The sequence below is a fragment of the Pteronotus mesoamericanus genome, unplaced genomic scaffold, assembly GCF_021234165.1.
Source record: "Pteronotus mesoamericanus isolate MK-2021 breed Mesoamerican mustached bat unplaced genomic scaffold, CSHL_Meso_final contig_56, whole genome shotgun sequence".
Lineage (NCBI taxonomy): Eukaryota > Metazoa > Chordata > Mammalia > Chiroptera > Mormoopidae > Pteronotus > Pteronotus mesoamericanus.
In genome coordinates, this window is record NW_026555201.1 from 12975092 (window position 1) to 12996230 (window position 21139).

The 21139-nt window shown below is 40.8% G+C and overlaps 1 protein-coding gene across 1 annotated transcript in view; it reads left to right on the forward strand.

Moving 5' to 3' along the window:
• TPH2 (tryptophan hydroxylase 2) overlaps window positions 1-21139 on the forward strand; it is an 86995-nt gene that overhangs the window by 39985 nt on the left and 25871 nt on the right. The window contains exon 8 of the mRNA XM_054580293.1: window positions 12531-12657. Coding sequence (XP_054436268.1) covers window positions 12531-12657 — 127 coding nt within the window. The remainder of the gene's footprint in view (window positions 1-12530; window positions 12658-21139) is intronic.

Below are 21139 nucleotides of genomic sequence, written 5' to 3' on the forward strand. Positions count from 1 at the left end.
TCTGCTTCCAAATAACTGCCTTCAATTGCTGAGCTGTTGCAGTGGAGGCAGCGCTAATGAGACAAAGTTGATCCCCGAAGATGAAGGCAGAAATGAGTGTGAAAGCAACAAGAAGACATTATCTGAAAAAAGAATATTATTTTTCTTTTTAGTTTGGGTAGAATGTATTTTGGTGTTACAGCTTTCAACACACATTGGGTTTTAAACATGTCTTTGGCTTGTTTTTGCATTTTACATGTTAAAGACTCTGGATTTTCTCAACCTGGTCAAATAATGGGACTGGAATTTTAAAAATGATGGCCGATAGGACTGGTTTCCTGTGGAAAGTTTTCTGGCCTGGAGGACTACAGAGGAAGTTCTGGAGAATCAGTGATTCCTGGTTTTCTTGGTGGGAGGAGGAGCTTTTCTACGTCCTGGACTGAAAGGTGCCCATGCTGCTGGAAGTGGGGAGATATTCTTGCTCTTTCTCCCTTTGAGCAGCGCCCAAAGCAGTGGCTTGGCACTTTGTTGTTGCATAGCTGCATGCTTTGATCAGCTGTGATCACAAGCAAATTCGTCACTAACTGAATATTGAAATTTGCAAATGATTTCCTTTAAAAAATCAATTGGGTCAAATTCAAGGTTATTCCAATAACAGCATCCATCTCACTTAGTGGAATGAGAGGGAAAGATGCAGAGTTCCAAATTGCATGGGTGTCTGAGCATCGCCCAGCATGCGGGTAGTGGCAGAACAAAAGTTTGAGAAGCACCATCATCTCCTGGCTCCCTTTTGCCCCTCTGGGGAGTCCATCATGGGCCGTGTCCTGTTGCATCCTCTGGTCTCCTCACCTTTTCTTAGGACAGGGTTTCTCAACCCTAGCACTTTTGATACTTTGGGCCAGATAATTCTTTGTTGTGGGGAGCTGTCCTGTAGGATGTTTGGCAGCATCCCTGGCCTCTACCCATTAGCTGTCAAGAGCCTCCTTTCACTTCTGTTAGATAAGACAACCAGAACTGTCTCCAGATATGGCCAAATGTCCCCTGTGGGCAACATCCCCCCCCGGTGAGAACCACTGTTTTAGAAAAAGAAATTTGACAGGTCACATTAACATTGCTTTTCTGTCTGCTAATTATTAGGCTCCTCCCTCTTAGAAGCAATCTGTAGACTTCTTGTTTACTTTCAAAAACGCCACTCTGAGTATAGTATTCCCTTTTTTAACTTCTGTTGGTCCCCTGTTAATGTAGGGAAAAAAGTCTAATCTCATTAAACCATGTCTTCTGCTTCTCTTTCTGTCCCTTCTGAAACATGATCCAGCCACGCTGGACTTCTCACCATCCCCGTGAGCCTGCTGATTCATGCCTCCATCTCTTGCACAGGTGGTTCATTCTGCCTGGAATGGCCCTGGTAAAATCCGTTAATTCTCCAGGATTAAAGCTCAGTCTCAGCCTTCCCCGTGAAGACTTTTCTAGGCAGAGTTTGATGTTCCTGTAGTACTTTGCCTGACATCTCTTAATGTTTTAGCACTTACAGCACTCTGTGGTAATAATTTGTTCATGTCAGTCTCTTTCATTAACTCAAGGCCAGTTGGCAAAGGCAATACAAAAACAACTAAAAACTGAGTCCAAAGTGAACTGAAACCATGAACAGCACCCCCACTAGGAGGTGCCAGGTATGAGATACACTCAAACTTCCAGACCCAATTTGAGATTCGTGTAGTGAGGGAGCACAGGGAGTCCTGGGAACACACGATGCGGCAGCAGGGCCTCTTTCTGAAGAGATGCAGCCTCTACTGTGAGTGTCCTCCACTCACCCCAACAGCTTTATTCTAATTTTAGGGGCTGAGGCTGGACGTCCCTCTATGAATAAGGCATTCACAACCCAGGTATGTGCCCTGACTGAGGATCGAACCCTCAGCCTTTTGGCATACAGGATGATACTCCAACCAACTGAGCTCCTTGGCCAGGGCAAAATTATGAACTTTTAATGTTGGAAATTTAGGTTCCATTTGAAGCTATGAGGATAGGTCACTTGGACCACTATTTGAAGAATAGCCTTCTCTTCAAATCACACCCAGCAAGGGGCAACCTGTTTTCCTCACCTATTTTGGTTTTGGGATAAAGATAATTTCAGAATAAAACAGTGGTTTTTCATTGTGAAACTGAAGAAGCGCGGCAAAAGGCAATGTGAAGGTTGTCCCCACCTCCCCTTCTTCAAATGAGAGAAAGAAAAGAAGAGAGGAAGGGAGGGAAAGAAAAAAAGAGAAACCAAAATGCATCCCATATGGTGCTAAAAAATGTACTCTTTCCCCCCCTTTGGGTAACTTTTGGGTAACTATCCCACCAAAAAGGCAGGAAAGCTCATTGCCTTCTCTATAAAACCTAATGCTACTTTGTGACACGTTCTAAGTTATATTTAAACTATTTAAAATATTGCATTAAGAAATAATTCACATAAGGGACAATAATGTGGTGATTGCCGGGGGCAGGGGATATAAATAATAATGGAAAAAATACAGTAAAGATTAAATTTAAAAAACAGAAGGAAATAAATCTCTGAGATTGGCAACTACTGTCAAGATTAGCACAGGGACTCTTGTGTGGATGGGTGTGTTTTCCGTGTCTGAAGTGGGTGGGCGCTCCTCCTCCAGGGAGGAGAGTGGATCAGAGAGGAGGAACTTCTCTGCATTTGTCTGTAGAAGCTTCTTGCTGGAGGATGGTGATGATTCAGTTTAGGGAAGTCTTGGGCACACTGGGAAGAGAAACAAGTTGGAGGCAAGGATCTTTCATTCGCTCGCTGGTCTGGTTTGGCCTGGTCTGGTCTCTAACATCAGGCTTCTGGTTTTCAGAGGGTGCTTTGAATTTCAGGTGCTATATTTACGCTACTCCTCCTTGCCCTGCTTTAGTCCATTTGGCTTTTCTTCCCTGAGCACTTCCTTCTAGGGGATCTGTGGTCTCTAGTCTTTCGTGTGCAAAGTGGACGTTAGATACTCGCTAACTGAAAGTTCATGTGCACGTGTACTTGGGTATACTATTTACACTTACATCTGTAGTCTTGATGGTCAGTGGTATCTTACAAATGCAGAGCTCTTTAATTAGAAACACAATTTAACAAAACCATGTTCTCCTAGAGCCAAATTTCATGCTTTCCTTCAGAGCTGTATAGTATAGACTGACTGAGGTCTCAGAAATGTGAAGGAGGGTAGGACAAGAAGACCCAATTTTCTAAGGTTTTACTAAGAAGCTCCAGCCTTGTTCTCTTCAATATAGGTCAAACCCGTCCTGACCTAGACTTCTGGTTGGTGATGCCTCATGATTCTGTACCAATGCCCATTGGAACATAAATCATTGCCCAGGGCAGCACTGAAATACACATTCATAGCTGAACACCCTACCCCTGTCCGTTGTTCAGGGAGAAGCAACTGGGAATTTTAAATATAAACATATATTCTTTGCCATAAATTTCTTTGAAGTTGAGCCAGTATAATATCTATCTTTCCTGAAGATCTATTACCAAAGTGACTGTGCAATTTTGAACCAGAAATCCCTTTTACAAATGCTTTAATGAAAACATTGAAACATATTTATTCCATTTTAGTTTTTAGATGTTGTGCTTAACATACTAGAAACCAAAATCTCCTCGGCTCAATGGAGTATGAACTTACTCCACTGAGGGGTTCCGGATTCAGGGCTGCAGTGGGGTGACTGGTTTTCAGCCCATCTTACGTGGGCGTATCTTCTGTTTATTCCTGATGTGTCACTTTCCAGTCAAAGAGCAAACTTTCACTATTAGGGAGTAATTCATGACACTAGTGACTAATATTGCAACGTTTATTGCCATAATACAACTGAATGCGCTTGCATTAAGGAAAATATTTTTGCCACAGTTAGCATTTTAGAAGCAATTAATGTTATTTTAAAATATAACTGTTTTAAAGTTTAAAAAAGGCTTCGCAGTCAGGTGATTTTTCTTATAATTGCTACTGTGTTTCAATTTTACAAGAAAAATAAAAGTGAATTATTTCTGGCAATATTTTTTGTCTCTTTTAAATAAAGTAAATTAATTTTATGCTGAGCCCTTGCATGTGAGAATGGCACCCTCCCTAAAACTGGCAGAAGATGTCATTTACTTCCTTTCTTGTGGCTAAGACATTAGTCCTCATTTGCTAAGTAATAATATCAGCAGGTAAAGACGCAGGCTTTCAGGTTTGTAAGAAGGGCTAGCTGCTCCTCCCTTGATTGAACAGATGCCTCTCACTAGAGCTGTAATGAGAGGAAAAATAGGATCTTTCCTTTCCCAACCTTCCCTGATTGCTGACATCTGAGAGATTCTGGGTCTGTGAACGTGTCTGACTTAAGCCCTGGCTGTCGTGGGTGTTTTTAGTATCGGGCCTGGCTGACGTCAAGTCTGGGCAAGGTCCTTCTGCGGAGCCAGGAAGATAAGCCAGAGCTTTGTAGACTTTAACCTTCGTTCCTGTGAGCTCTGTTCAGCTTAAACTCGCTCCTTCCCGTAGGACACCTGCGCCATGCCAAGCTTCCTGCCCAGCCAACTGGCTTCCTCCACAGTGCTATTTTCATTTTTGCTGTTCAGGATTGCAAAGCAGCATTACTGCCAGTGATTCTCAGAAAATGGCATGTTCTCTGAAAGCCGACCCCATCTGGCCTCTGTTTCTTGCACTTTAACCCAGACCTCACACCCCCAGCATAGCAGCCGTCTTCTCCCCCAGTTTGGTTGGGGCTACAACCGGGGCCAGTTAAGATGTTAAAGGCTCTAAGACCTGAAAATATTGTCATCCGTTCCATCTTCCAACATAGATAAAGTCAACAACAGCAGCAGCAATACACACAACCACACACACACACGTATGTATGAAATATATATTTACTATTAATAACATGTATGTGTGTGTGTGTGTGTGTGTGTGTGTATCTCAACTATTATGTACCAGGTACTATTTTAAGTGTTCTCTGTGGATGAACTCAGTACCCAGAACAACCGATTGTATTGTTACTGTTATTATTGTGGATAATATTATTGTTTATGTATCAGGAAACCGAGGCACAGGATAGTTAAGCAACTTGCCTAAGGTCACACAGCTGGTAATTGAAGAAGTCAGAATTTGAACTCAGGAAGTAGTACCAGCATCTGTGGGAATAACCACTATTTTATTTGAAACAGTAGTCCTGAACAGAAAAATTCAAAACTTATGTGTGTGCTGAAGCTGAATAGCTTCTTTCTTTGTTTTCTAATTACAAATTTTGTAAAGGGTAGCAGAGTGATACTGTCTCACTTCAGTTTGGTGGTCCTGCCTTGCTAGAACCCTAAGTACTGTGTGTGCCTATTGGATGGTCTAGTCTAGCTACCATCTTGTTGGGAGCCCCTCCTCTCCTTTGATCTTCACAGGCCCCTGAGCCTCACTAGCACCCAGTAATGCAGAGAGCACGCTGCTGGGTCTGTGTCCTCAGGCAGGAGGACCTACGGGTGCCACGCCCCCAAATCCAGGCCCCTCTACAGCCCTCACTGTGAATAGGGGCAATCCACTTAACCTCCCTGTGTGAGGGATGATGAAATAGTGCTTTGATCTTTGAAGAGAAAAAAGTTTTATATAAATACCAAAGAGGTCTACTCTCACTTGGCACCTTTTAAATTCATGTGGAGGTTGATGTGCCTCATAAAATTCCAGCACATCCTTAGTTACAAGGCCACATTCCTAGACCTGGACTCCCAAGTTTTCAATCATAATATTGCATCTAGTTCTGCGAAGTGCCTAAAAGCAGAAATAACCCCTAAGACTTTTTACAGAGACTTCTGTCTCAAGAGCTCTAAGCACTTTAATAGACATTCTGTAAAAACAAAACAAAAAACCCTATACATTTTGAAAACCTGTGCATTTTCTTAAAAAAAAAAAAGATTTATTTATTTTTAGAGAGAGGGAAGGAAGGGAGAAAGAGGAGAGAAATATTGATTATGCAAGAGAGATACATCAATTGGTTGCCTCTCACACACCCTGAGCTGGGAACCTGGCCCGCAATCCAGGCATGTGCCCTGACTGGAAATTGAACCAGCGACCTTTTGGTTTACAGGTGGGTGCTCAGTACACTGAGCCACACCAGCCAGGGCAAAACCTGTGCATTTGCAAACCAAATTTGTGCCTTATGTGCCTGCCGAAGTCCTATTGTTGTTCTTTTAGGCAGTTATCAGTAGTGGCTTGGGATAAAGCATATTATACATTTTTAAAATTTTTATTTTTTGGCAGATGCAAAGCAGGATTGCCTTTTTCCACTCTTGCAGACTCCCAACGTTTGCTTTCCTTGTGTGGTGCCTGTAATCCAAAAGCACCCATACCTAAATCGTAGTTCATGTTCTGTTGGTGTCAGGGAGTTAGTGTTCTATATCTTCAGGCGTGGAAGACTGAGTTGACCTGGGAGAAGTTGTTTTCAGGAATATTTGCATTTTTAAATTGTAAGTTCAGAAGAAGAAAGTAAAAATGATTGAATTTTTTTAGGCAAGGAAGAGGTAGCACCTCCTGTTCTTACCCTTCACTACTGTTGTAGGGAATTACATGTATGGACGGGCAGAGAAGCCACCACAGCAAATGGGGAAAGGGGGATCTGACAGCCCTCACACGCGTGTGCCCGTCTGGCATCACACCACTCATCTCTCTGAGGGAGGCTGGATTGCCACCGTTTTATAGATGGCAATTCCGAGGTTCAAAGAAGTCAGATATTTATATTTATCTGGAACAGAGAACAGAGGAACAGAGAAAGAGTTAAAAACCTCTTATTTCTCTAAGAAATAAGAAATATCTGAGATGGTAGGGAATTAGAGACATATTGACAGTTTCTCTTGTAGGTCCTTCCTTCCTTCCTTCCTTCCTTCCTTCCTTCCTTCCTTCCTTCCTTCCTTCCTTCCTTCCTTCCTTCCTTCCTTCCTTCCTTCCTTCCTTCCTTCCTTCCTTCCTTCCTTCTTCTCTCTCTCTTTCTTTTTCTTTCTTTCATACCTGCAAGAACTGGAAGCTTTTTTTTCACTGGTCAGGAAAGTTAAGACTTGCTGTTTGCACTTTTATGAAACTATAGGTGACTTGCTAAAAACTATGCTAAGATTATACATTATTTACTTATTAGCCTCACTTCTAACAGAGTACCTGGTCCACAATAGGCACTCAGTGAACACTTCTTGAACTAAATTTCAAAAAAGACAGCTATAGTATTTTCTGCAGCCTCAGAAGACTAGTGGCACAGAAGAGTGACATTGGTGGCCTTCCTTACGAATCCTAAGGGGGAAAAAAGTAAAATAAAACTTTTTCCAGGGCTCTGTCCAGGTGCACATCTTCATAAAAAGACAGTCTCATTTGTGTTTATCTACACTGTAATAGGGATGCAAGAGGGAATGGTCATAAGAGCTGCTTATAACCTGGACTGGATTATACAGCATGCTATTTTAAATATAAACTACAGAAACTCCATATATAGCTCCAAAGTGAGCAGTGAAAAAAAAAATTGCCTCATTACCAAATTAATTCCTTGTGTCAACTCTTTAGTGCAGTGAAGACAAACCGAGTCACCCTCTATTCAGTGCATCCTGGTGCGTTATCCCAGATGACTTACACTTACCCACCAAATGTCGTGTGACAGCGGAAAAAAGACCCTATTCTGGCTCCCAGCTCATCCTCCTGCTTCTTTTCATCAATGCAAACGCGCCACCCCGCCCACTCATCTCCCTTCTCTTTGTGATTTAGCTAAAGTGTCGGCTTCTGTGTCATTTAGAACAAACAAAACCTACAGAAATATGGTTAAAAAGACAGATGCGCTGATTTGGGATGGGAAGCAAATGTTGGATGCTCACTCGCTGCTTCTTAAAGACTTTAATTCACAGCAGGAATAAAAATGAGTTGTCCAACATGTAACACGAGCATCAGCTTTGAAAACTGTTAAGAGGAAAAAAAAATGCTGGACTCGTTTTGAATTTGCATTTAACAACCAGGACCCTTGCTTCTCCATGCCACGCAATGATGGCAACTTTTGTAGAATGATTGAAGAATTCCCTGGAGCCATCTTCGCCAGGCCCCTTTGTAGGCCCATTTCAGCAGGCTTTTTAGAGTCCTACTAACAGGGCATATCAGAGAAGATTCCCGTTGAGAGCAGCCAAAGTTAGTGGCTGATATCAGCTCAAGCTTTTCCTTCATTCTTCCTTTTTTTTTCTCCCCCCAAAAGGAGACATGATGTTTTACAGTGTTAACAGTTTTGAAAGGTCTTACATTTCTAGTGAACAGAGCGCTTTTGTGAAAAGAGCTCTGAAAAGCATTATTCAGGAGAGAATGCATCAAAGGATTGTGAGTTAAAAAGAGAAAAGTTTGCCGATGTAGAGATTGGAGACAGCATGTGCTGACAGGTGCAATTATAGTCAAATAATCGAATCTTTTAAGAGAGCTCTGCTGAGATAAGGCAATAGCTGTGGACTCACATCGGAAACCTGTTCATAATGAGGTGCTCAGGTCCAGCTGTAGATGCCATAACGATGCAGGGGAACTACTTTACCTGCCAGGAATAATAGCTATTGCACTTTGAAAAATAGGGCGAAATGGCATGATTTCAGCTCAACAGAACTTAATTGATACAAAGGTTGGAGAGAAGACTTAGTCTTCTCGCTTGGGCTCCCCATAGTCTGGAACCTCTTTTAGCCCCCGAGAGTTGTAGTCAACCCAGCTTCTAAGTCCTTCAGTCTGAAAGAAACTCAAGAAAATGTCAACTTTCCAAAGTTAATTAGTTGCTTTTATTAGCAATGTTAAAGATCTTTCTACTTCAGTTTCCTTTGTTTACACCCAGTGCATTAGTGGAAGACACTGGGATAGAGAACAATCTGGTGTTTCTGAGAGTGCTCCACAAGAGACAGAAACCTTCTTTCTAGTCTGGAAATATTAGGTGCTTAAAGTCCTAGCTCAAAGAGAAGGGGGCTGCTGTACATAATGCATCTCCACTTGCTCAGGAGTCTCTGCTGCAGTTCTTCCCTGGGTTCTCTGTATGGAGATGGAGCTGAGATATGGGCACAGACTTGTGAAATATGGAGTGACTATTTCTACTTATAATGGGACAAAGGGCATCTCTCACATGCCATTAATGCTTGATATCTCGCTTCAAGCTTTCATTCTTTTTTTTTTAAATTCTCACCAGAGGATATGTTTTTATTTTTTGGGAGAGAGACAGAGAGAGGGAGAGAGAGTGAGTCATTGATCAGTTGCCCCCCCCACACACCTCAACCAGGGAGCAAACCTACAACCTAAGGGATGTGCCCTGATCTGGGATTGAACCCACAACTTTTTGGTGCAGAGGACAATGCTCCAACTAACTGAGCCACTTGGCTAGGGACAGGCTTTCATTCTTAATGAAACAATATAACTTAAGCTGCTAGGTTGTATGATTTTTTTTCTTTCAAATTTATAATTCTTCTTTTCCTTTTCTATGTATAGTTGGATTACCTTGTCATTGTAATGCTATTAAAGGTTCTTATACTGGTATAGGTTTCTGGTAACGGTACTTTAATTTAAAATCCAGGTGACAGCTAGGCAACAGCTCTTTTTCTACCACAGAGAATTAACTCCTTAGTATCTTTGGATCTCTTGTATTTCCCTTCCTCTTTCCTTTTCAGTTGCCTGCTTTTCACTTTCCTTTCTACCTTTTAGACTCCATCAGGACCTAGGTAGGTAGAAGACTTTTTCTGCAGCAGCCTTCCTCAAGTGTTTAAGAAGCTCAAAATCCAGTATTGTACCAAGAATTCAGCAGCACAGTAGCCACGACTATCCTTATTCTCATACTATGAAGCCCTTAGCGCTGTGCCCAACCTAGAGCAAGCATTTAATAGGTGTTGACCACAAAAATTGTTTTTGTTTCAGCTCACCTTGCTTACTTATACCATGAGCTAATGCCATGTTCAGTATTTCCCTAGAGTTTGACATCTTGTCTAATTTTGGAATTATTGTGGTCACATTTTCTGCCTGAATCTGTGGGGTGCTTTAGTATTTACATCATAGGCCACAGTGGGGGTATTCAGACTTATCCGTGATGGGCCACTTGATCCTAATTCCGGCAGGGGTGCAGGCTGCATGACCTTTTAAAACCCGATCCCACGAGTGAGTCTGTAGGTCCACTCCTGGCATGGTGTACGAGACTTTTAATGGAATCAAATGCCGTTGGAAGAAAAACTAGCTACCTAGTGATGTTTCCATTGTCTCCTTTCAGTATTCTCCAGTATTAACGATATGGTTCTAGTGGAATTAAACTTGAGCCACTCAAAATTGCATAACCACATTCCACTTCAGTTTCAAGTACTAGTTTTTTAAAGATGGTTAGTGGAGCTCCTCGCATCATCAGTTATGAATCGAGTCTGCATGTGTCTTATTATCGCCCACAGAGCTTTTTAAAAAACACAGATACCCAGATCTCTCCCAAAGAGTCAGACTGAATTGGTGTTAGATAGGAGCCAGTCATTGATATTTTTAAAAAGGCTCTTCAAGTAATGTGGAGGGTTGAAGACCACTGAACGCCCGGAAAAGAGACCTCTGACATGCTGACTACGTTTTTACTCATGCCAACTAACTTGGTTGAACTCTCCTCCTCACACCCTAAGGCCCACCTCCCTTCTCACTTACTCCACAAATACACATTAAAACAATAGAGCAATACAAGTTAAAACAATAAAGAAATCTGATTTCAAATCTTGTCTCTTATCAACAGAGAGGATTTGGAAAAAATGCTTAAATTTATTGACCTTTAGCTTCTCATTTGTCACATGGGAATAGTAAGACTTCTATGTAAGTGAAGATTAAATTAGTGATGTGATATGAAAGCATTTAGCACGGTCTCCAGCACACTATAAGAATGCAGTATATGTTAGATTTCATTTTTCTTTCTGTCTTTAATTTCTTCATGGGTAAAATGAGGAGCCTGGATAACATTTAAATTCCCCTGATCACTGAGTCTTGATTCTTTGCCTTAAGCATTATGATTGGAGACAAAAACAACAACCACAACAACACATATTATCCTTCACAAATTCAGTTTATGTGCGAGAAGAAAGCTATTAGCACACGGTTGACAGGGAATGGATTTGGAGTTTCTTTTAGTATCATGTTCACGTATCTCATTTGGCTGCTCTTTCAACGTGATGTGTCTGTGAAGTGGCTGGCCAGTGTTGGGGATGTGGTTTCAGTTGTGGGACAAGATTTTTTGATTGAGTAATGCCATCTGTTTTATGTGGGCATCTATCTTGTGCCTTTGACCACCATTCACTTGCTTCAGCCACATGTCCATTCAACTTACTTTATACTTGTAATAATGGTGGTAGCACCTGGCATTTATATTATAGCACCTGTTTGATGTGATATACTTCAGAGAAGCCAGGTGAAATCAGGAAACATCTTTCAATTACTGCCTGGCTAATTGGTTTTTGTAAAGAAAAAATATTGCTACCTCTTGATCCATTCCCAGAGAGTCATAGGGGACATCATTCCAATATAGCTTGGTATAAGGGAACAGTTTGTGATTCATGGAAATGACTCAGTAAGTCATCTGCCTTGCTAAATTGTGACACATACTGCCTTTGCCTTGTCATCTGGCTCCAAATGGAAACTCAGGCAAATGAGTGAGGTGCTAAGCTTCTGTTATTACCTAGTTCTGGCCCTCCAAGGCAGAGGACTATGAGGGTCAAGGGAGCTGCTCTAGTTGTAGGCAGATAAATTGTCTGTGGGAAAGGCTGCTTGGATGATGACAATATGATCCTCTGCTGTTTCCCGGTGCCTAGCAACGTGTAACATGAGATGCAGTGCAACTGAAGGGTTAAGAGAAAAGATTAGGAATCATGAAAAGCAGGAGTCAGATTTTGGTTTTATCCCTATCTACAGCAAGATTCAGCAGATTTTTCTAGATAGAGCCAGTTAGGAAATATTTTAGGCTTTGTGGGGAATATGATCTTAGTCACAACTATTCAACTCTGCTGTACAGTCAAAAGGGGGCCCAGACAATACAGAAGTGAAGGTATGGCTGTGTCCTAATACAACTTTACCTTCAAAAACAGGCAGTGGGCCAGATTTGGTCTGCAGCTGTATTTTGTTCACCCTGGCTCTACAGGATCTTGCACTAATAAATTATTTTAATCCTGTAAGTTTCTCTTGAGGATTAAAAAGAGATAATGTATATGATAAAATACTTATATAACAATCCCTCCCCACCCCCAAAAAAAACAGAAAAGGAAAAAAGAAAAAAGAAAGAAAACAAAAAAAAAACACACTTATCATATGCTTGGTATAAAGTAAGAACTTGAAAATAGTAGTTGCTATTATTTTATTAAAATACTACATATCATAATTTAAGATGCCACTGATTAGAAGGCACAGTTGGACTTCAGAGTTGTTAAAATGTGATACAAAGTCTTAAAATTGATTAAATTAACAGTGATTAATTAAAGTAATACGATTACGTTAAAGGTTTTAAGTCTTGTTCTACCAGTGGTAGTTTAAGGCTTCTGGTGTAACATTTCTTTGTGATGTTTTTCTTGTCAGAGACACGTGTCACGAACTCCTGGGACATGTTCCACTACTGGCAGATCCCAAGTTTGCTCAATTTTCACAAGAAATAGGCCTGGCATCTCTGGGAGCATCAGATGAAGATGTTCAGAAACTAGCCACGGTCAGTTCATTTTCAACTTAATAAACTGTTCTACTTATATCCATTGTAAGGTAAAGAAAGCTCAAGCGTTATCAATGATGAATTTTAAGGCAAACATTCTGGATAGGGCATGGTAACTTTATCTTTTCCCATGTTGTGTTTTTTTGAAGAGTATGTTTTGGGCTTATTAACCATCCAAATACTTGTATTTTATTCTTCTCATTCAGGGGTTGGCTAAATAGTAAATATTTTAGTGTTGCAGGTCATAAGGTCTATGTCATAATTACTCAGCTTGGTGACTATGATTCAGAGGCAGCCACAGACAATATGTAAATGAATGAATATGGCTGTGTTCCAATAAAACTTTATTTACAAAAGCTGGTGGTGGGCCAGATTTGACCTGTGTGCTCTGGTTTGCTGACTCTAATTTTAGTTCATTGTTAATTTCCTTGAAATTTTAGTAATAGCAAAAGGTATGCATTTATGAATGTACTTGGGATTATATCTTTGATTAGCTGTTATGGTTTTGGTCAGACCCAATTTGAGTCAGCAATCAGAAGCTCAGGCTAAATAACTATGATATGTACAAAACCAGAAAAATATTTAATAGATACCATGGTCTCAGAAAGGTTCTTCTCAAAACATGCAATATGAGAATAAAGGTGTAATATTGGCAGCTGCCTTTAAGATGCTGAAGAGCCAGATCTACCAAATTCGTATGATGTATTTTAGCCCCTTTTCAAAGAGCCCAGGGTAAGAAAGAGTAGGTTTAGCAAACTCCATTACCTATAGGGGCCAGTCAGGTACCCTGTATGAGCAAACCTACCCTGGGAAGAAAAAAATGGGATCACAAGTCGTGGGTGTTTGACACAGATACACATAGATATCACAGTAGGCATGCGAGAATACTCTTTGCTCTCACTAAGAATTGAGTTTTTTCCTTAGATTTCTTAAGAAACATAGCCCTTCAGTGTATCTCTTATCTCCTACCTTTGATAGAGATATGGAAACTGGCAAATAGTTCCCCACTGAAAGAGGAAGGGCATGCAAAGCCCCGCTGTCGGGGAAGTGTGGCCCTGGGGAGGGGCTGGTGGGCACAGCCGTGGCCTTTGGGGGAGCACGTCTTCTACGTCAGAGGGCTGGTCCTCGCTTCCCGCTCACGGCTGCCAGACAGAAATGCAGGCCTCTGTGTCGCCAGCGTTTTGAGAGACTGGCCATCTATATTTGTAAATAGAATGGAATGATTTTTCAAATTTTGGCTCTTAAAAAATCTACTATTTTGAGCTGAGGAAAATATATTTGTAGACCAAATCAGGTTGACTTATCAATTTGTCACCTTTGCCCCACGGAGTATATTTGATCTATATTGACTACCTATTTTACTGCATAACAAATAATCACACAACTTAGTGTCTTCAAACAATGAATATTTATTACTTCATATTTTGACCTGATCATATTCTATTAGACGAAGCTCACTCCAGCCCGCACTCAAGGACGGGAGGAATTGAGCTTCACTTTTTTGGGGAAGAGAGTGTCAAAGTGTTTGTGGACTTATTTTAAAACTATCTCTCTTACATGGCTCCTGTTATTTGATTCTCAAACCTTGGATCTGGGTTTAAACTCTACATTTTGGAACCTTTTCCATGCCTTTTAAATTTCCCTTAAAATTTTCTGGTTTCAGCCCTCCACCTGCAACAGCTCATACATTTGATCAGGGATGAATGTGTTCCTTACTTGTCTGACTCTAAACAGCCACAGACCAGGATTTAACTATGCCAGGTTTTGTGTGTGTGTGTGTGTGTGTGTGTGTGTGTGTGTGTGTCCAAAGAAAGGAGGGGAAGGAGTGAGGCAGGACTTGATGAATGTGAATTAAGGTGGATCCTAGTGAGTGACCTTACTCTTTTTTTTTTAAAGATTTTATTTATTTATTTTTAGAGAGGGGGGAGAGGAGGGACAAAGAGACAGAGAGAAACATTGTTGTGTGAGAGAGAAACAGTTGCCTCTTGCATGCCCCCAACTGGGGACCTGGCCTGAAACCCAGGCATGCGCCTTGACTGGGAACCAAACCTGCGACCTTTTGGTTTGCAGGCCAGTGCTCAATCCACTGAGCCACATCAGTCGGGGTGGTCTTACTCTTTCCTTAAATGCAGTGACAAGTTTCATTGTCCCTTATTTTTACACTCCATCAAGTGATGATAAATTAATTCCATCATTCAAACTAACATGTACAAACAACATATGTTCCCCACTTTTCAGACATTTATAGCCTATCTAGATAAAACCAAGATTTTTCAGGGAAGAGAAAGTTTGTACTGAGTCTTGAAAGATGAGAAAAATCAGCCAAGTGGCAGAGAGGGGAAGAAGGGATAGAGGGAAGCTTTCAGCTGAAGTCAGAAATCTCTGTGGTCTGGGGGCTCAGCAGGGAATGCCTGACCACCGGGGCTGGTGTTTAGGGCCCTGTTGAAGCCCAGGGTTGCCTTTTATATTCATTTTCTCTTGCTGCTGAAACCAACTATGCATGGCTCAAAACTACACGCATTTGTCATCTTACAACTTCATAAGGTTAGAAGTTCAATCCAGTTCTCACGGGGCTAAAACTGAGGTGTTGGCAGGGCTGGGTTCCTTTTGGAAGCTCTCGGGGAGAATCTATTTTCTTGCCCCCATTCCTGGGCTTGTGGCCCCCGTCTTCCGCCTTCCGCGCCAGCAGTGTCGCATCTTTCTGACTTTTCTTTCATTGTCGGATCTCTCTCTCTCTCACTGAATATAGCTGGGAAAGGTCTTTTACCTTTAAAGACGGATGTGGCACATGGGGCCCACCTGGATAATTCACAATCCTCTTCATCGCACGGCCCATTCCCTTAATCACATTCAGCAGGGCACCGTCTCCACAGGTTCTGGGGTTAGGGCATGGACATCTGTGCGGGGTCATTATTCTTCATTTCTATTTTTATGTTTACAAGAAAAAAAATCGAATACATGTACCTTGAAAACGATTTTGTGAGGGCCAGTAAATCTGTAGGATGATCAAGTTTTCTTTTGGAACTCACGTTCAATACCCTTGGCTGTGGAGTGGTCTAGCTCCAACAGCTAAAACCACTTCCGTCTGTTAGAGAGCGTTAGGCCATTAATCATGTTTCTCTCTCTCTCCTTCTTTCTCCCTCTTTTTTCATTGTCCTTTCCCTGGAATGTACCTGCTTTTCTGAAAAAGCCAGTTCAAGTCAACAGATAGTCTTTAAATCACTAAAGAACCTTAGGTACCAGGAAGTAGGGCTAGGAAAAGCCTAAAAGCACTTGCTTCAAGGAACTCACATTCTAGTCCACAAAGTACAGAACCCCCAGAGTCAGTGTCCACGTTTACTGAGCTATAGGAGCAGCTTTGTAGGAGAAGTGGACTTAAGGTAAGTCTTCCAAGTGAGCATGCATTCTGAGATCACGGTAGGAGTCTGGGGTTCAGTGTGGGAGCAGGCCAGCAGAGAGGGTCCTCTCTCCATGGGCAGTGACTGGGGACAGGTTAGGGAGCCACATTGCCTGGAATCTTGCAGTTTAAAACAAAATGAAAAACAGGGTGTAAACTTGCAAAAGACTTTTACCTGGAGAATTGGAGTCTTTTCTAAGTGCAGTGGCAAATTGGGGTGGAGGACTGGGGTCTCATCATGGCTGATCTCCCTTCTCTTTTCCAGATATTGCGTGAGCCCCACCCCAACTCTCTCTGATTTTCTCTCTCACAAGCCTTACAGTTCCAATTCCTTCCAATTTTATAGATTGCCTACTTACTTTGAGCAGTGTTTTGCAGACCAAAGAGAAATTTAGAAAGCTTTTTCAGCGTGATGTGTAAGATATGGAGGAGGTGAGGACGATTTTTCCTGAAATGACACTAAAACTTTCTGTGACTTTTAGAACTCATCTCGTTCCTCAGTTAAAACCAGAGTGAGTGGAAAACTGCTGAAAAATGGTCTTGAAAGAAAATAATTAGATTTCAGCCAGACAATTTCAAAGTAAACCCTGGAATAAATAACCCATTAGATGTCATTCATATTAATGACCCTCAAGCCATATGCTGAAGCTAGAAGCCCAATTTAATGACCCAGTTGCAAAGACTAAGAGTAGAGCTAAGGTCTCACTAGCAAGGGTAAAAGGTCCAATGATGGGGGATAGTGGTGGTTGGCGAGTCCTCTTAGCTGTCCAGATGAGAGATGGAGGTATTATTAGCTGATTTTCTCAAAGTTGTTCCCATTAAGTCCCCTGAAGAAGTCTTAGAATAAAATGAGACGAGATGTACCAAAGGAAAAAAATCCATAGAGAGGACAAATGGAAAACCACAAAAATCACTTTATATAGACCAGTGAGACAGGCCATATTATTCTTTTACTCTAGGTGAGATTTATATTATTAATGACTCTGCTTATATAGTAGTGCCTGCTTTTCCTTGTTTAGTGAATTAAAGCACTGATAAAAAAAAAAAAGAGTCATGCCTAGTGAAAGCAGATGCTTAATAACTTTCTGTGATGTGCTGTCAACAAATCTATCTAAGGAAGAAAACAACCTCCGCTAAGACTAATTGGCGCCGCCAAACTCTGTCTTGTCCCAGCTGCTTTTGAACTTCTGGGTCTGATTTCAGAGGGACCCGGCTTGCCTGTAGCTACTGCCTCCTCCTGCTATATTTCTGCCTGATATTTATTTTGACATTTTAATAATGCTCAGTTTTGAGAATGCAGCTATCTCTGCTGTTTTATGGGGGCCATGGTTTTGACGCCCTGAGAACCATTTAAATGAAATTCTTTTGTATCTGAAGAAATTGATGATGCTGCTTGGTAAATGTATTTCAAATGAACTGTTATACATGTAAATAATTTGGCCTCCGGTGGATAATGAATAAGGCCACCGGTTTTGGCAGCTGCACTCTTTTCATAGTCACCATAGCAGTCCGGGGTCTGTGTCTGACAGATATGCAAAAATAGTCCCAGTAAGGGCTGCTTAGAGTGCGCTGTAATTTTGAGACCAGCCATGCCCCACTGTAGTGCTGGCTTATGTGGATTTAATAGATTAGTGTCTTCTTTAAAGGTTGTAAACATAAATGCCTTTAGGGACCAGATGGGTAGCCAACGTATGTGAAACAGCCTGATATAAGAGAATAAGGAGTATTGGAGTCCGTGGAAAACTGGAGAATACACATTACACCTAAAGGCCTCCCAACTCAAAAATTAAAACAAAACAAAAAACCCTTTGGTTACAAGTGATGTCTGCGAGCTGAGACAGAACTCTAGTCTCTCAGTGGCCAGTCCTCATAGCAATAGTTAGATTATACATTAGACTGTATGACCAGCCCATTCTAGATTCGTCTTCATATCACATTGAACATTCTCAGTGGCTGCTTGCCGGACAATGGGCAATTTTTTCCTAAGAAAAGATAGCTATTGCAGTGTTTGCTGGAAATAAGTATCTCATTGTTGTTGAGAGGTGAGTGATTTTGAATTATGATTTTAAACAGTTACAAGCATGACTGTAATGCATATGTACTGGGCCTGTGTCAAAGATTTATTTAACTCGTTCATAAGAGAAAAGCAGGATGGTAAATATGGTTCAAAGAAGAATTTGGGGGACTGAGACTACCTAGTCACTGAAAGAAAGAATCCTGGAATAAGATACAGAGTGGATTCTGTTTTTACAGGGCAAGAATCCATAATCTGGAAGTTATCTTTTCTACCAGGCAGAAGTCATTTACATGTCTAGGAAATAAAAATAATGTGCAACCCAGTCTTCACAAAGCAACATCTAACTCACAACACGTGGGCCCTAATCACTAGTAAATAGAAAGTCAGACGAAGGTTATGTAGCTCCTAGATCAGTGCTTTTCAAACTGTAATTTAAAATAACCTGGGGATCTTGTGAAAAAGAGGATTCTGGCCACACAGGTCTGGGAGGGGGCCGGAGATGTTTTGGCATTTCTGACAAGATCCCAGGTAATGCTGATGCTGCTGGTTGAAGAGAAGCAGGTGGCCTGTTAGACAGGTGGGCCCATTAGACAACGCTTGAGTGTGTCTTTGAAAAGGCACAAGGTAATCTTTCAGACTTCTTTTCACATTTGATACTTTTTCTAAAAACTGGATTAATAGGGTGTCAGCAGATCAGGACTTTGTGGAGTGAGATGAGTTTATTTAGGTGGGCGCCATGTCATTGGTTTTGTTTTGTGTGCCTGCTCTCACGCTCTCCTGCTATTTTGCCATATGTTTTATATTATTGAATTTTACAGGAATGCATGAACAGAAACTTGCTGATAAGGTACAATTAGGAACTAGTCCTAGAAAAATATCGACTTTCTTCTCCCAAGTGTTAGGAAATGGAAAGAGGATCCTCTCACCAGGTGGTAAATCCCATTCTCTTGATGCAGAGGGCTTCAATTCAGTCTATTCACTTCTCACGTCGTAAAGGCATTTGAACAGGCAAAACTGCATCACCACTAGGAGAAAGCCATCAGTATGAATCCATCACAGACGTTTCACAAGCAGAATAAATCGGCCTTGGGCCCAGAATACTGTAAGTTTTAGGTCATCCATTCAGTTGTGTCAACCCTGACACATGTTTCCCTTCACTTTCTGATGGAAGGGATTCTGTCACTGGGTCTTCTCCCTAAGGCTGGTCAGAGAAGTGTCTTGGCCAAGGGTAATCTAGGAATAAGCAAACTTTTCAGAATGTGTTCCCAGAACCTTAGTCTTGTGAAATTATATGATGAATTCTGCTAAAGGAGGGATCCATGGGCACATATATGTGAGAAACACTGGGTTAAGTACAGTGAATAGCTTTGTTTTCAAAGTATAGGACTTTTCAGAACTGTTAATAAGATAAGGTGCAGAGTAAATCTGCACAAGTGGTAAAAAAAGTATTTTTCCAAATTTACCATGCTTTCTCCATTTTAAGATGCCATTGATTCTAAAACACACCTTTGATTTAATTTTTTAAGGGGGAACTAGCAAAGTTTTCTCGCACTGTTTGTAAGATGAAGTTCCATTTCTTTAATATTAAAAAGTGAAAAAAAGTCAACTTGAGGATTGAGAAACTATGCTATATGATCACAGAAGTCTGTTTTTATGGCATGTGTATTAGCATCGCAGGCTATTAATATTCCAAGGAGCACAGTTTAGGAGATAAAAGTCTAGCATATTTTTTTTGAAATGGTTGAATTCATTGTAAGTAGAGACCTAATGACAAGCTAATTTTTTTTTTTTGCAGGAAAGAAATGTCATAAAATAAATAACATAGGATTCTGTTTATACTTTATCAAAACAAATAATTTATTTGTTCCAAGTAAAAGAGTTTGTATTGATCAGGGCTTTTGATGGCCATGAATCAAATATGTTTGAATTTTCAGGTATAACCAGTACTTTCTCATGCTGACAGTGGTAATGAAATGTACAATCAGTCTTAAACTAAGAATCTACTTGAATTCATTAGAGAAGTATGATTGAAAGGTAACCTTAGTTTATGAATTGGCAATTAATGTTTTTTTTTTTTTGCCTGCCAAGGACATTAGCGTGTTTTCAGGCCTCTCATGTCTTTGCCTGCCTGGCTGGGAGGAGGAACTTTCAGATGCTTAAAAAAGAAAGCTCTAGTTCTTTCTGAAGATGGATGGCAGTAAAGGTACATTTTAGTATCTCTGCAGAAAGCTTGAATTAATAAACCTCAGGCTAATTTAATCCATGTAGCACCTTTGAAGTACAACTGTTTGGGTCATTTGATATAAAGCTGACAAAAGTCTGAAATGAAAGGAATGTACTTTTATATATTTTTAATTGAGATATTTGGGTAGATGATGAGTTTGTGTGTTATTTCTGAGAGTAACTTAAAAGTTAATAATATCTATTCCAACTAGTTATTTTCACCCTTATGTCTTCTATGAATACAGAACTAGTGACTCCTGGCAAAAACTCCCCACTATATTTCTTTAGCCCCACAGAGCTCATTTGTCCTTTTTCATTGTTCTCGCCATTACCTTCCCTTGGTCTTTTTCTACTGGGATGCGCCATAGCCATACCTAATTCTGACTATGACTGTTTTCAGAGAATTTTTGTATAGAACCTAAAGCTATTTTGCTCTGTTTGTGTATGTTTCATGTATGATATTCATTGCTGCCATTAGGTGCTTGGCGTCTAGTCACATCATGATGAGAACACCACCATTATCTGAACATAAAAAGTGAGCTCCAGCCCTGGGCAGGTAGGTCAGTTGGTTAGAGCATCATCCCCACATGCCAGGATTGTGGGTTCAACTCCCAGCCAGGACACATACAAGAATCAACCAATGAATGCATAAATAAGTGAAAACAACAAATTGATGTTTCTCTCTGTGTCTCTCTCTCTTTCATTTCTTCTTTCTGTCTAAAATCAGTCAGTAAATTTTTTAAAAAAAGAAAGTTCTAGATTGCCCAGTATGTTTAGAAAAAAAAGCATTTGCAATCCAGAATAGTCATATATTTTTGCAACTCAGATCTTTCTTCATCATTTAA